The 16,766-nt window shown below is 40.3% G+C and overlaps 1 protein-coding gene across 1 annotated transcript in view; it reads right to left on the minus strand.

Annotated features, from left to right (window-relative positions):
* LOC146977573 (putative flavin-containing monoamine oxidase A) overlaps positions 1-16,766 on the minus strand; it is a 54,298-nt gene that overhangs the window by 24,157 nt on the left and 13,375 nt on the right. Inside the window, exon 8 of the mRNA XM_085793897.1 lies at positions 3,114-3,214. Coding sequence (XP_085650023.1) covers positions 3,114-3,214 — 101 coding nt within the window. The remainder of the gene's footprint in view (positions 1-3,113; positions 3,215-16,766) is intronic.

Raw genomic sequence — 16,766 nt, forward strand, 5'->3', positions numbered from 1 at the left:
TTTGATGTGTGATCTACAAAACGGGTGAGGTTAACAGATTCTCTGGAAGTCCACAGTCGACTGCACCTGAGACTCTGTAATAAATGATGGATTCAGGTTGACACTGCAGAGTGCAAGAGTGTGTGAAAGTCAGTGAGTCTGCAGGTTTTAGAAGTACACACATTTGGACTGAGCCTAAGTTAATGTCAGACACTTTGTCTTCATCACTTTGTGTCATCACTGACAGCCATCTGTTATTTTTGACATTTTTTAAAATGCAACTGTGTATTAAGGGATTGTTTGAAGCCATGGGCAATTTTTTTTTCTTGTTGTTGTTTTTTAAATCTGTTCTATGTGGGGAATTTAGAGAACTCTATATTGTGCAAATGACAAAGGAAAAAATGAGCTAATTAGAAATCAAAGCTACTATTTCTTATTCATCTCTATCTGTTAACACATAAATGTCTATATTTGGAATGGACATTTGGATGGAAGCAGGTCCAGATGAATGTCCAATTAGTCTTAAGATGAAGACACTAATAATACAGACGATAAATATTACTGAAACGTGTCCTATTCACACTGCACTTATGAATAGGGAATGACTGCTGATCATTGAATGTATTCATAGATGGACACCACGATAATTGCTAAATAGTGAAGCAGAACTGACAGCAGTATAGCTCATAAACCCTGTCCCCTCCATGTCTGCAAAACCAGCAAGACACAGTACACACAACTTCCCAAAGATGTGTCTTATTAATTTATGTTGTAAAGTGTGCTTTTAATTAGCTATTTGATGTTATGTGTAACACAGTGGGTGACAGCTGTGCCTGTATCCAGGATATCTTGTTGCTATTAATTTTGGTGGAGTGGGAAGAAGTGGAGGTAGTGTGACTTAAAGGAGAATTCCAGTGATTTTCTAAGTAACGCTCTACAGCTCTAGGTCCCCGAGCGCTACCATAGGAAAAGACCCGAGAAAAATATGTGCAGCCAGGACCTAGCTCTCTAAGGAAGCCAGCATGAACAGAGCTGTGTGACAAAAACACACATGTACTGTAGGACTGCTGTCTCATGTTAAAGGGTTAGGGGGGAGTTTCTATTTGGTTATAAAAAAGTCTCACATTAATGTGGATGAATCTCCGCTACCCACACTTGTTAATGGCTCCATTTTTGATATCATTTTCTCTCTATCGTTATTTTGTTATTTTAATTAATGGTGGAAATGCTGGGCGAGCCGACCAGCGTTTCCTTACTTTCGGTTTCGCGGACGCTCATGAGAATAACGCCGCCGTATTGCCGTTAATGGTCAGGACTACGACGGTACGAACCTCTTTGAACCTCTGACTTTAATTCTTGATGAATGAAAACATGAGTCCGTCTTGCGCCGGTCAAAGAATTCTACGGTGTGCGCGGAGGCTCATAAATGTAGTGTGGAAACGCTTCGCTTTTCCAAAACTCCTCGTTGTCCCTTTAACAGAGTTTATGCACAGTCAGTGTTGTGTGGTAAGGCACTGGTGGATGTTGCAAAGCATGTGTAGTGATATTTTGAGCATAATAAAGGCCAAAGTCACAGTTTTAAAGTTCTGCCCCCATCTAGAAAGAGGAGAGGTAGGTCCTGGCTGCACATATTTTTCTCGGGTCTTTTCCTATGGTAGCACTCAAGGACCTAGAGCTGTAGGCCGTTATTTAGAAAATGACCGGAATTCTCCTTTAAGGCATCTACAGAGAAAATATGAGAAGGGCTGCAACGTGCAACAATGTTTCTTGTAGCTGGGAATTAAATATTTCCTGTGGTGAAATGGTATAACCAACCATTAGGCCAGTATGATGCTCACATTGCACCTGTTTTGATCAGTATTGAAGCCGTTTGCTGTCTGTATTTATGTCGGTTTGCCTTGGCTCTTATCTGTGCACTGGTCTGTAGCGTTATTGCGTTTCTGACCCTCGGATGCCTCCTTTCAGTTTAACCTTCTATATGTATAATTTCTACATTCCCCCTCCATCATTGCCTGCCATATGTCAGGGAAAATTATCTATGCAGCTAACCTTAACACTTATAATTTTCAGTGCTCTATTCTTGTGTGAAAGGATTGCATGCCTCCATCACGTGGACTCCACCTCCCACTTGGCAGAAAAAAAATCATATTTATAACTGTAGTTAGACAAGCAGGCTCGCCAATCAGTCTCCACATAAGACTGCTAACACATGAGAGTCTGAAAAATACGTATTCTAGATCAGTGACCAGTATTTTCATGTTTTTATCAGCATCCAAATGCATCTTGGCAACAAACCAAGGCTCTGATCAAATGAATGTTTGCATGAGCACTAATGATTTTCTGTTTATTACAGTAGACAAATTTAATCTACTAACAAGGTGCACAGTCATTTTGTTAATTAATTGTGTGGTTGCAGAGTGTAAAATGGAGAAGATTAAATAAATCAGATTTCATGTGCTAAAGGGCTCTTTTGTACTAAGTGTTGAGATCTACAAAGAACTTGTGCCAAATAAGGCGTCTGTTTCCTGCTACGAGCTCTCTGGTTTATAAAATGGGTCAACATTCACAGATCTGAAAACCATCTCCACTTCACCTCTGCTACTGGGACCATTCTTACAATTTACATGAAATAAAAAAAATAAATGGTGTTTTTCCACTAAAACTAGGTCTTCAGATGTATTTTTGCTGGCCAATTCTAAAAAATTATAACTTGTTTCTGCTGCACAAACTCCAATTTGCAATTTGGGGTAGCTTCTTCTCCGACAACTCTCAATCACAAATTTCACTTAAGACAACAAATAAGGAACCAAATGAGAAACCTCATGTTGCCACCATTTGTCAAATTGGCCCCTGGATTATAACTGAAAATATTCAATTTGACAAATTTACAGTAATAACATACACAGAATAATAGCTTGACGAGAGCTTGCAAGTGTAATCAGCTGAATTATCTGTTACCACCCATACAGAAATAAAATGTAAATTCTACAAATTCTAATATATACTGTATATAAATAAACAGCTCTTCACAGCGCAGAGTGACTGTGTAATGTATAACGTTTGTGCCTTTGTATCATCATAACATAATTCATACAAGCATATGTTACACAGTGTTTTTATCCTGTGTGACTCACCGTCTGGTAGGTAATGATGAATTTGATCATGTGGCCCACAGGCATGTTCTGGGTAAGGAACGCTCTCTGGCTGGGCAGGGCTGGCTCGTAGTGGATCTTTGCTGTTGGGAAAACAACAGTACACCGTGAACACAAAAACAACAGTACACCGTGAACACAAAAACAACAGTACACCGTGAACACAAAAACAACAGTACACAAAAACAACAGTACACCGTGAACACAAAAACAACAGTACACCGTGAACACAAAAACAACAGTACACAAAAACAACAGTACACCGTGAACACAAAAACAACAGTACACCGTGAACACAAAAACAACAATACACCGTGAACACAAATAACTGTGTCCTCTTCGTCATTCCAGGCCTGATGCCTGAAGTGGCTCCAAAGGTATTGCTAGTGGGCTCAGCTGAGCTGAACAATCAATTTCAACAAAATTTCACATTGTTGATGTTAAAACATAAAACCTGAATAATTGCAAAAACCTAAATTCTCTATTTATTTTAAACACAAAACCCCTTCATTTTATGCTTTTAATTCAAATGTATAATAATGCTAGAGTGCATAAGTGGTAGAGTAGCCAATTAATTCACTCATATCTACCAGTGTAAACTGCTATTAAATGGAAAGTCTGACACTTTTGAATATGATGCACATCAGTTGAGACCCTCCAGTTGAATAACACTGGTGACCGTCAAATCCAACCCCAAAACATATTGCAAATGTTTTTTATGATTTCACCATGCTGCCTTTCTGTGTGTCAAGGGATCGTTTTGGACTGGTCTGAGGTCAGTAAATGGCCTTTTGCCTAAAAACATCTCTGTTCTAGTTGTATGTTACAGAGCGTCAGCTCCCCTCTGGAAATTTGGGACAGGGAACCAAAAGGTGAAGCAGCTTTTACTTTTATGCACCTCGCTGGCTGAACAAGCTTCCTGATCATCACCTATCACCCATCACCAAACTGCCAGATCGTTTAAATCCAGGCTTGAAATTTTACTTTTAGCTCCAGTTTACCAATTTAGAGAGTGTAATGTCTCTAGACTTTTTACATATTTTGCTGTTTTAGATAATGCACCTGTTTTGTATTTTTTTCATTTTGTCTACATGCCCAGGGATAACAGATGCATATTAACTATGAGCTACCTCTGGTGCGATTTCAATTAATTGTGTACTGTTCCTGAAAAAATAAACCGTTAAATAAAATAATATAACAAACATAAAAATCACTGGTTTATTATTATAGTTTTATTTTAAATACTTGTATTTGGTTTGATATATTTTTTAATGGCTCTGAAAGTTCCATTTGATGCGTTTACATGCACTTGTAAAGCACTTTGAATTGCCTTGTGTCTGAATGCTGCTTTGTAAATAAACCTGCCTTGCTTTTTTTTAAATCCAAAATGTTTAACAGCTCCTTTCAAACCAAGGATGGAAACTTTTGTGTTGTCTCAGACCAGACCACTTTTCCATTCTATTTGTTTGCTATTTCTCTGCACGTTGCATCAACTGCTGTATCAAAACGGATAGCTGTGCTCCTTAAAGGACCACTGATGGCTCTTACATCTGTAAAAGGTCCATTTCGCTGATGCGAGAGTCGGGTAACATCATCAGGACCATTAGAGGTGGTGCATGTCATACAGAGGAGCAGGACTGTTTTCTGGGCCTGCTCTGGTGAGTGAAGCGACATCTGGCCAAAAGCCAGGCTTTTAACGAATGAACCAGTAGAAGACGTGAAACATCATTTAGAAACTGTCAAGAGCCTGTCAGCAAGCTCAAAATAATGCCCTTAATGCTAAACAAAATTGATGAGCCTGATGCAGTAAAATTGAAAAACAGTGACATGATAAGTGGCTCCAAACTAATTTGACATGGTCACTTAGACATTCAAATGACAGCACTGTACACATGACATAAGACCTGTCAAGTGGTGTCGTATCCATAATGCTACTTGTTTTGACAACCCCGGCTAACTTAATGGCAGGAAATGCCTTCTACCTCATTATTTGTCAGGCAGATGTTAAACTGTCGATGGCTAAATGAGACGTATTCTTGCATCTTATTCTTTTGAATGCTGAAGCGCTCCACGCCGGCAACACCGTCATCGTCTCTTACTAGCGCAAATGAGCCGTGGCACTTTAGGGGAACTTCACCACAACTCAGCGTCACGGTTAAATCAAGATGACGTGTATAAACAGGTTCATCGCGGAGGCAGTTTAACAAAGGATTAAACACACAAATCTGCTGCTGTGTGCTCAGGAGGTGTGAGAGGGCTCAGTACTCTCTGCTGCAAACTGACTGGTTTTAAATATCTTAAAAACAAAAAGTATTGTCTTTGGTTCACGTCATAGTCTAGCAAAAAATCCTACACTAAACTTACAGATTTCAGGACAATCAATCAAACAAGATGATAAAGTAAGACTTTTGGGCGTTACCCTTAGTAATACACTTTCGTGGTCTGAACATATCAATCAAATTGTCACTAAGATGGGTAGAAGCATCGCTGCTGTTAGGAAATGTGCTACGTATTTAACACCTGCAATTCGCAGACAGGTAGTACAAACATTGGTGTTGTGTCATCTGGATTATTGTTCAGTTATTTGGGCTTCTGCACCCAAGTCTGAGCTTACAAAATTACAAACAGCTCAGAATAGGGCAGCTAGACTTACTCTTGATTGTTCTTCTAGATCGAGTGTGGACCGTATGCATTTTTGTCTTGGATGGCTGAAGGTTATTCATAGGTTATCCAGCAGTTTATTGTTATTTATTCGAAACATTATTCATAATAAGTATCCTACAGATCTTTTTAATCAGATTGGTTATAAAGCTGATGTTCACCACTACAGTACCAGAGCTTCAACTCAAGGTCTACTTCCATTACCACGACCAAGAACTAATTCAATGGAAAGCACTGTTGTATATAGAGGCATTTGGTTATGGAATACTCTTCATTTAAATATTAGGACCATTCCCAGTAAAAAAGCATTTAAGAAACATGTAAAGTCACTTTTTAGACTTAAGAGTTAATCTTTCATGTTATCATTTTGAGAACTTTCTCTTTCTTTTTATTGTAACTGGATCTGTGTATGTTTTGTAACTTGATCTGTGTATTGTTATTTTATTTTATTATTTTGAGAACTATCTTTTTCTTTTCCTTTATCTTTTCTTTTTATTGTAACTGGATCTGTGTATGTTTTGTAACTGGATCTGTGTATTATTATTTTATTTTGTACTTTTGAAAAGGACCCCAGGAAGACTAGCCTGGCGTTTGTTCGTCGGCTAATGGGGATCCTCAATAAACAATAAACACAATACAATCGTGTTATTATACTATTGTCCTACATTCTGTCTGGTATGCAGCACTTTCCAGACTGCTACTTTTAAAGACATTGCTTTTTGGCACCTTTTGAAAAGGTGGCCTAAATTACAAACCTTATCCACCGCAGGGTAAATACAGAGGATTTCTTCCCTGTCAATAGAACTGAAAGAGCAGCTCTAAGAAAGACACACTATCTTTAGCTTCACAACTTTTCTGGGTTTGCTTGCTGTTTGTTATAACTTCAAACTACACACACAGACATAAGAAAGAGGACACATAAAGGAGGCGCTGATTGCTTTGTCTGAAGAAAATAACGTAAAATTCAAGCTTTTCATTACTTTATTTCCTCCTGAGGTGACTGGGAGTGCAGCATATTCACATTTTGAGCCATGTTGGTCTGTCAGTCATTTGTTCCACCTCTCTGGTTCAGACTGAGGTATTTCAGTCACCACTGGATTGATTACTAGAGCAGATATCTATGGTGGCCAGGGGATGAATACAGACTCTCAACATTCATCTCACAACACCAAACAGCTGTGAAATGACATGTACATTTGTAAAGCGTTTCCAAGGTTTCAGAGTGGGGGCTATTGCACGAAAGTGGAATTAAGACATCCAGAAAAACTGAAAAAAGAGGCTTGACAAAGCCTCATTGCTCAATGGCTCAGTTGCATGTTAGCTTAGCCAGGATGACCAAGTGCAGATAGGTCAAACCAGTTCTAAGTAATCCAGATGCGAGCCTGCTTTCTGAAACAGATCACGGTATCGATCACTGATTCACTGATGAAGACGTGGAAAAGACACTCGCTGCAGCAAACTTTCCACTGAGGGAGCAGCTGCTCGTTTAATTTCCTTAATATGATCCGCGGGATCAGAGAAACTTGCCTGACAGTGAGTCAATAGCAAATCAACTAAAACTGTGTAAATTGTCAAAAAAGTGAACGGTAATAATTACAATTCAGTGAGTCAACATTTTTTCCAAATCAGCACATCACATTTGCATATCGGGATGGATGCCTTTCACATTTAAACCAATATGGTACCAATACCCGGTACCCACAACTGGTACCGGTATGCAAAGGTGTGTATTTGTGTTAACTGAAGTTATTTTGTTATAAAAATTTGCGAAAGCTTCAGAATTTTTTATATTTATTGTTATGATTAGGTGCAAACAAGCAAGTCGGCATAATGAGGGGTCTTCCTTAACGGCAACAGAGGGATCTCTGTTTAAAACTGAGCACACGGAGAGGAGGGGCTGTTCACAGACAGTAGCGTTCTCAACGGGCCTGAAAATGACCCGTGTTAAGTGACATCAGGGAAAACTGTGACACAGAACAGGCTACTGTGACTCTACTGATGCGTCTTTATAATCTGTGATGCATGTTACCAGCAATTTTGTACAAGTTGATAGAGGCGTGTGCCAAACATTTTAGTGCTAAGATCACATTTCTGATGGTGCAGAACTGATTTCCGACCTGCCCAGAAAAACTCTCTACAGTCATGAAAACTGTGATTCCTCCTCATGGAATACGTGTCATAACCAGCTTTGCAACGTCATCAATAGTTTCTAATATGTAGAGTATTCATCAAACTTCTGAAAGTGATGAACAGCAGTCTTAATACAATGAAATAAGTTTTATATAAATGTCATGTTACAATTCAAGTAATAACAGTAGGCTTCTTCACTGAATGACGGTGGATCTGTAGTATTTTAATGAACGCTAATGAAAATTTGACCCTGAAATAACTGTAAAACTAATTTATCTGCCTTAAGACTGATGGCTGAGTGAATGCATACAACACCAGCATAAGTTAAGCCTGGCTGTTAGCCTGGTCAGGAGCAGGCTAGCTGCAAAGAATAAATGTCCTTGGCAACATACACTACTCACAAATAGTTGGGGATTAGGGATTAGGCTACTGGGTGAAATTTCAGAATGCACCTAAAATGCACTATAACCTTTAAAGGTGAACTTCATTTGACCTTCTCTAAACTTTTGAATGCACATGTCCAACTGTTCCACATTCAGTTCTTATAACATAACATGCTGTTCTAGTCTAGTCGTGTATCCCTCACTTTCTCTGAGTTGTGCCTCCGCTTTTGTGCAACCAAGTCCTGGCTAAATTCAGACGGGGTCATTTAAAAATCCCAGTTTAATCTGCTATCTTGGTTTTGTGCAACAATCCTCAGGCTACTTTGGTGGACATTTCAAAATATCCTTGGCCAAGTTACTGAATCCCAAATTGGCCTCATCATTGATTGTGTGTGTGTGTGTGTGTGTGTGTGTGTGTGTGTGTGTGTGTGTGTGTGTGTGTGTGTGTGTGTGTGTGTGTGTGTGTGTGAGTATGGTTTTCATTGTAAAAGACTTTGAGTGGTCGATAAGAGTAGAAAAGTGCTACACATGCAGACCATTTACCAAATCCTGCTGAATGGAAGACTTCAGTTCAATACTTGTGTTTACAACGAAGCACATCTTTTGTGTTGGTCAGCAAGTAAACATTTCACTCACTAAACCAGTGTGGTGAACATAGTAGACATTATTACTGTGTCCCATATCTTCCTCTAAAAAAGAAAAAAAATTATATCTCATTGCACAAACTAGAGAAAGATATAAATAAATAATCCCGTCTGCACGGCACCACATAGGCTACAGCTCATTTATATACTGTATGTATTTGATAACTATGCATCAAGGAAAGATGAGCATGGTTTTGAGCAATTCAAAATGTGTGTATCTTGTTTGATGATGTGTGCAATAGTGTAATCATTAGGTCTCCTTCAGTGTGTTAAATTATTTGTGGGATAAATGATTTGGGATTTGTGCCGTTAAGTACTGTAATTTATGAGTGACAGAGACTTTTCTATTTTTGTATTAGTGTTACTTTTTTTGTACATATGATTGTATATATTTACTGGTAGTGAACATTTATTTCATTAAAAAAAACAAAAAAAAAACATGGAGATGTGGCAGGTGGGCTGGAGTGGGGGATCTGCCCAGCACTATAGTATACATGCTCGAACTGCAACTGGTACTGATACATTTGTTACAAAAGCCACAGCACATTATACTATTTCCATCTGTGTAACTCAATTATTCATAAATCTATACATATAATTTATATGGTACCATTTAGAAGCTAATATGCAGTCCTAGACCAAATTTGACCCAGTTACAATTAGCTTAATTTACATAATTTTGCATTAGAAAAGCAGTTTGACTTAAACTTATATAGTAAGAGCAGTCTCTGTGATGTCAATGAGTCTCAGTGTCCCCGCCAGAGAGGGGGAAGGTGGAGGTCAAAGAAAGACAACATTTTGCCTTGGACCACACATGGAAGAGTACTGTGTAGCAAGTTCTTCCCTGAAGGCATCTCATTTGACAGCTCATCAGCCTCTCTTTTTGCATCACTCAGTCATTCTTGGGGAAACAGCTGCAGGTTCAAGAGCATCTTTTGGCTCTGGAGCAATCTGCACAACTGCTGATTCCTGACCCTTAACACTCTGACTTCTAAGGATGCTGCTTCTTCCCCTAGAGTGGTTTTCTTTCAGTCTTTTCATCATCTTTCTGTCGGTCTTAATCTTGACTTCCTCCTCTTAAAAGTACACTGGCATTTGATCCTTACGCTTCATTTTTGCGAATGCACTACTAGAGAAAGTTGACCTTGCTTTCTCAATTTCCTCTGTCACTGACCTGTGAGTCATACCTGTGGCAGCCCTGAGCGAGGGGCTTCAACCTTTCCATTACTTTCTCACCCTTACTTTTAACGTAGCACACGGGCACTTTTAAGTGTTTTTGGTTGTCAGAGGGATGAGGACATGAAAAGCCACTCAAATCAAGACGTAACATCAAAAAGGTACAATGATTCAAAAATGCGGCTTCCAAATAGCAATTTATAAAGGAATGCCAAAAAAAAGAAAACCTCTAAAAAGTATGAAAATAGCAAAAACTGAAGTCTGGTTCTAGCAGTACCTATGTTTGCTGTGAAACTGGATTATCCCTTTAATCCAGAAAAGCCAACAGAGCACTGTGGAGTAGATGAAGTCAGAAGCCATTGTGGAGAAGAGAAACTACTCACATGCACGACCTATAGGTGTGAAGCCCAGATAACGTCCACGTGAGCCTCTGTGCTGGGCTTAAAGGGATAGTTCACCCAAAATTCAAATTTCACTCATTATCTACTCACCCTCATGTCGACTAAGAGCTGTGAGAATTTTCAGAGTCCTCCGTTCCTTCTCTGAGTTACGGGGGGGGGGGGGTATTGGCAGTATTTGTCCATATAATGGTTGTCAATGGATACCAACTTTCTTCGTCCAAAAAGACACACCAAAAAACATCCAAATACCTCCATGCTGCTCGTCTGTAATGTCCCTCTGGTATTGAAGCCCCAACATGAGAAATTGTTTCGTCGGTCAGCACTGACACAGGAAGAGCAGTGAACTGTTTGGAGCTTCCACTACAAACAAGTTTAAAATATAGACTTATTTAATTTTTTTCGGAACAATTTCTCATTTCGTGGCTTTAGTACAAGAGGGACATTACAGACGAGCAGTATGGAGGTATTTGGATGTTTTTTGGTGTGTCTTTTTGGACGAAGAAAGTTGGTATCCATTCACAACCATTATATGGGCAAATACTGCTGCGCGGACCCCCCCGTAACTCAGAGAAGGAACGGAGGACTCTGAAAATTCTCACAGCCCTTAGTCGACATGAGGGTGAGTAGATAATGAGTGAAATTTGAATTTTGGGTGAACTATCCCTTTAACATTCAGTGACCGCCATGTGTCAACATCTTGATTTAACCATAGATATAAGCAGCTCTTATAACTCTGGGCAGGTATCCATACAGCGGGGCAATTTAAAACACACAAAAAAACCCCTAATAACAGCAGATGGGTTCTAAAAAATAGCAACGCCCACTTGAATAAATCTTTAAGGCCATCAGAGATGGGCAGCCGTGTTCAGCAGCCACTTCATCCAAATGTTAAAGATAGAGCCCTACATCTGTGTGCACGTTACATCACAGCTCTTTTATTTAATTACGGACTAAGCCCCTTGACTCTGGCAGCAGACGCCCTCCCCCATCTCTCCATACACACACTGTAGTTTCCAACGTTACTTAATAATTTCTGCTGCTGGTCTTGACAAAAATAGACTCATGGAGGATGATCCTTTTGGCTAAAAATCGCCCTAATTAGCTTAGAAATTCATCTAACTGTGGTTTAATATTGGATGGCTGTAAATCTCTACGGGATACATACCTAAGTAAACATAGCCGGAGGACCACAGACGATGCATTTAATTTTGACAACTCATTTGAATGCTCTGAGAAAATATTGCATTATTATCTCCTTACTGGATGCGATGAGATCCTAGATGAGCACACTATTATCTACCACGGTGAGAACTGAGTAGGCTGCGCAGGAAAAAGGTGATAATGATTTTGTTTCGTTTTGTTTTTTTCCACAAACTGATTTGATTTGTTTGCTGATGTTTGATCACAGTGACACTTTTCTTTTAGAGTGATGACAAATTCATTACATTAAGTTTTTCCATGAGTTATTTGTAAGGTTTGCTATAGCTACAGTACACCCCTAAAATTAGCATCAAGAGCTGCTTACCTACTGTACCTGTCTAGAAGTATCAAACTTAATTCTTTTAATTAACAAGACCTGTCTGCAGAGGAGGAAAGCAGCACCTTGCAGCATATTACTATAGCCAAACTTACAAATAGCCCTTTTAAAAAAAACTGCTGCACACAAATACATTGGTGCTGTGTTTAGCACCAACACCTCACAGCAATAAGGTTCTGGGTTAGATCCTCTGTGGGTGCTTTCAGACAGACACAGACCTGGTTCTGGTTCTGGCTCTGTTCTGGAGTCTCAGAACCGTGGTGCTTTCTGGAACCAAAGTGGGCATATACTGTACGTGGGATAATGCCCAATGAGGTGTCCAATTATCAGGAATCAATGGACTACTGGAGGTGTGAAACATCCGATGCGAAGCGGCCCATTAATTCCTAATCAATTGGACACCTCGAAGGGCGTTGTCCTGCTTATACCATGGTCAATTATCAGATAAATAAATATTGAATCAAATTGTTATACTTTAATGTTTTTGTACAGTTAAAATCATGAGCTTTTTCACAAGCCACAGCTGAGCAGACTGTTTAGTATCTCGTGTCTGCAGGCGGGAAAAAGGAAAGCCACTGTGGCCACAGTGTAGAGCCACAGCAACTCTAATAGCTGATCAGGGAAGGGAGGGGAGATGATGGCTTAAGGCTCGTGTGTTACAGTGGCCTTGATGCGCTGGAGAAAACTTGCTGATGCTCTGAGTCTCTGTTGCCATGGTTACCAACTAGCATTTGAGCCAGCGCAATAATATTTAGAACTGTCGTCATCAATTTGACCAGAACGTCTTTCTGGGTGTCCATTATCACTTTTTAACCGACACCATGCAGCCAATCAGAATTGAGTGGTATAATCTGCATTTCTCAGGCTGAAGTAAACCTAACAGCTGCATTTTATTTAATTTTTTTCCTTTTTTGCTGTCTTGGTAATCCTTCTTCAGTTCTTTAAGTTTAATAATCATTTGGTCTACTATACTTCATTAAAGGGATACTTCGATAATTAATCAATCATCTACTCACCGTCATGCCAAGGAAGGGTTTGGAGAACTTTCGGAGTCATCAAAACGCTTTAGGAGTTCCAGGAGGGGGTCCGGCTGGCAATGGATTTTCATATAATGGCGGTGGATAGTGCTCACTTTTGAATCGTCCAAAACACACACTGTGAAACATCCAGATACCTCCATACTGCTCTGCACAAGCATCTACAGAGCCACTGGGAGCTGCTACTACAACAAGGTTTAGCCTTGTTGTAGTAGCAGAGATAACAGTGATCAAATTATGTTTTTCCGAACAACTTTTTCATGTGGCGGCTTCAGGACACTTGGGTCAGTACAGACGAGCAGTATGGAGGTATTTGGATGTTTCATATTGTGCCATGATATGAAAATATGTTGCCAGCCGAACCCCCCCTGGAACTCCAAAAGCGTTTTGATAACTCCCAAAGTTCTCCAAACCCTTCCTTGGTGGGTAGAAAATTGGTGAATTGTCAATTTTGGGTAACCCTTTAAGCCCCAAAAGGGAAATTCATTCAACTTGTTCTTTCTCGTGCTGCTTTTTAGCTTTTTTTTTTAATTCTGTGTTTGCCCAAATCGCCACCAAACATCTTGTTTCTCTAGCAGACCACAGCAGATGCATTATTTTTCTCCAGGTGGTGGTTGTTTCTCCTCCTTCCTGCTCGTCTTCACAGCCTAGAATACAACATGCTCACTGATGAAGTCATGGTTCCTGTGCCTAGATGAGTTCTCTCCAGGTTCTCTGGCCTCCTCCCACAGCCCGCAGACCTGCACATTAAACCTAATTGCTGACTCTAAAATGCCCATAGGTGTGAATGTGAGCGTGTGAGGTCGTTTGTCTCCATATGTCAGCGCTGTGATGGATTGGCAACCTCACCCTATGGCAGCTGGGATCGACTCCAGCCCTTCCTGTGACCCTGCACAGATAAGCGCTCCAGCCAATGGATGCAAGGATGTCATACAGAAATAGAGCTTGACTCATTGGTTGATTATGGCATATCACAGGTGCAGCCTATCAGTCTGTTTGCCGGTGTGAATTTACAGCACAAAATGCCAAATATAATAATGTTCAATGTAATTTTAGAAACATTATCGCGGTTCTGTAGCAACCAGATATAAAGGATGCCTGTCAACATTTGTTGCTTGGTGATATTATGTTGATTCTTTTTCCTTTTATTTTTCTTGACCACGGTCTGTCCGCTCCTCAGCATTTGAACATTTTCCATTTGTGATCTAAGCTTTGTAAAACCACATTTACTATATTTGCCTGCTCATCACTGCTATATTGCTCATCAGCAGAGATGTGAAATGCACACAGATAGCTAAATTCATTTCCACAGAATCTAAACTCAGCAAGATAAGAATCACATTGCATTAGTTATCTTCACAATCGCGTCGGCTTCCCACTTCATGTTTAATCCCTAAATTAAGCTCCATTAGTTTCATTCACAGCGCAGCGGATACTGGCCTAGAATCCCGGCTCACACAGTGTCAGTTGGCAAATAAAAGCCAACGCGCTTGCTTACCTGTTCTCTACGAGTGTAAACAAGGCCCCTGACTAAACTGTGAGTGGCAGATGTAATAGTTTCCTCGCCACTGCCCATGCCTGCTGTCATTACAGCAGCTCCTCCTTCAGGAGAAGATAGATGGCAGCGTCAGATCTGGGTGTTGCTTGGCTGCTTGTCGGCTTCGGTTGTGCTCAAATGAAACCCGCCTTTAGTCAGGTGCAGCAACTTTTACAACTGACATCGGGAACTTTAGCGTCACCCGCTCGACAACAAATGCCCACACGGACACACAAACACACACACACTGTCAGACGGTTAGCTCGTTCTGCTTGTTCTAATAAAGAGAGACAGAAAAACACACTGAAACTAAATGTTAATTTTGTGACTGCAGAACTGCCTCTGTAAGTATCTCTGAATATTAGACTGTATGCCTGATTGCATTATACTCCAACTGCATGATGTAAAAGCCTCATTAGGGTTTTTTTTTTTTGTTATGCAGTCTTGGAATGAATATACATGGAAACCTACAGTACTTGCATATCAACTCAAACATGCATAGTTGTTTTTAAAAGTCAACACATGGCCAAAATCCTCATTTTCACGCTTATCCTTCTTGTGCATGTCACAATCTCAAGTGCAAACGGTCCATAAATCATTGAGATGAGCAAGAGAAGTGGTAACGGGGAAAAAGAAGAAACTAAAAAAATTGACGGGACTCATTATAAAAGATGGATGGATGAATGGGGAGATAAATCCAGGAGCCAGGAACAAGACAAACATAATATATTAGGGAACATACGGCTCATATTCAGCAATTGTGTTGCTGTGTGAATACAGTGGTGGGCGTCTTTTGATGTAAAGCACCTTGTGGACCCCATGAAAGTATTCGTTTCTGTGTTCATCCATCTACTCATTCAGCGACTCAAAAGCAAGAGCCTGGAGAATTAATTAGGGATGTTAGAAACAAAAGTCTGTAAAAGAGGAGCCACACAGGAGAAGCTATAGATACTAAGAACAACGCTTTGCACTTCCACTTCCACTGTCCAACAGAGGCTTGGAATCATCCCCCACTGTCTGTGTTAAGCTCTCCACCTTCACTCTCCCACTACCCAGAAAGCTCCTCGGCTTCGCCCGTTTCCAGAAAAATTAAAAGGAAACATGTCACACAGATGACTTCAAAATGCAATCCTATCTTTAATTTATCCCCGACAGCTTTTGGGAAAGGTGACATCTCAATCACTGGCGTGACTTTGGCTTTTGAGAGTCCCTGTCAACGTCCCTACACTGATTTAAGGCCAAAGCGTGGCACTGTGGCATCCGAGCCAGAGCAATCTGTGCTGCATAATTCAACGCCGCTCTCAAACCTGTCTCATTAAGGATCCTGGCCATGGTCCACGGCTCGCAGTACGAGGCTTTGAGTGACAGATCTGTTGCCAGCTTGAGTACAAACAGGCACAGACCCAGAGCGAGCTCCGGCTTCAGGATCCAGCTCCGGCCCAGGACCAGGAGCTTCAACTCCACTCGTAGTTTGTGACAAGCAACAGACGAAAAGGCAAATAAACACTGTTTTACTCTGCAGTTGATTAGAAGCTGGAATGTACTGTTCAGGATTTAGACATTGATGCCTTTGGCTCAGATAGGCAGAGAAACTGTAGGGTCAGCTGCAGCCCCAAAAAATGCCAGTTTATTTGAGTATGCCGTTATTCCTTGATTTCCGTGACGTAGCAGTCAACTGTCGACCTGAATATGAGACTCGGTTCAAGGTCCGATATAGAAATATATATATATTCAAAATAATAGCTCATCAAATGATTTCTCTCACCTGGTTAATGTGATAACTGCTTCTGAACGTCACTGCACGGGTTCTAAGACGCCACTTTCATTTTCACGAGCTCTCATCTGTGAGACGCGAGCGATGTTTACTTTATGGTGGAAAAAAACTTAGGCTACGTGATGTATATTCTGATCGACAAAATATTGAAACAAGTTTTATTTATCACATGAGCACCTCAATCTCCAAAGAAATAACTACTACAATGAACAAGTGAATGGCCATATCTTTTTTTTTTTTTTTCCTAAAAAGAGCTCGTCCTCTCTAAACCACGAGAGCCAGACGGGAGCCACAGCAGAGGGACAAAAGAGCCGCAGGTTGCCGACCTCTGGTCCAGACAAAGTGTATTACTGTA

Source organism: Trachurus japonicus, chromosome 12, assembly GCF_045865225.1.
Source record: "Trachurus japonicus isolate A0001 chromosome 12, Traja_1.0".
Lineage (NCBI taxonomy): Eukaryota > Metazoa > Chordata > Actinopteri > Carangiformes > Carangidae > Trachurus > Trachurus japonicus.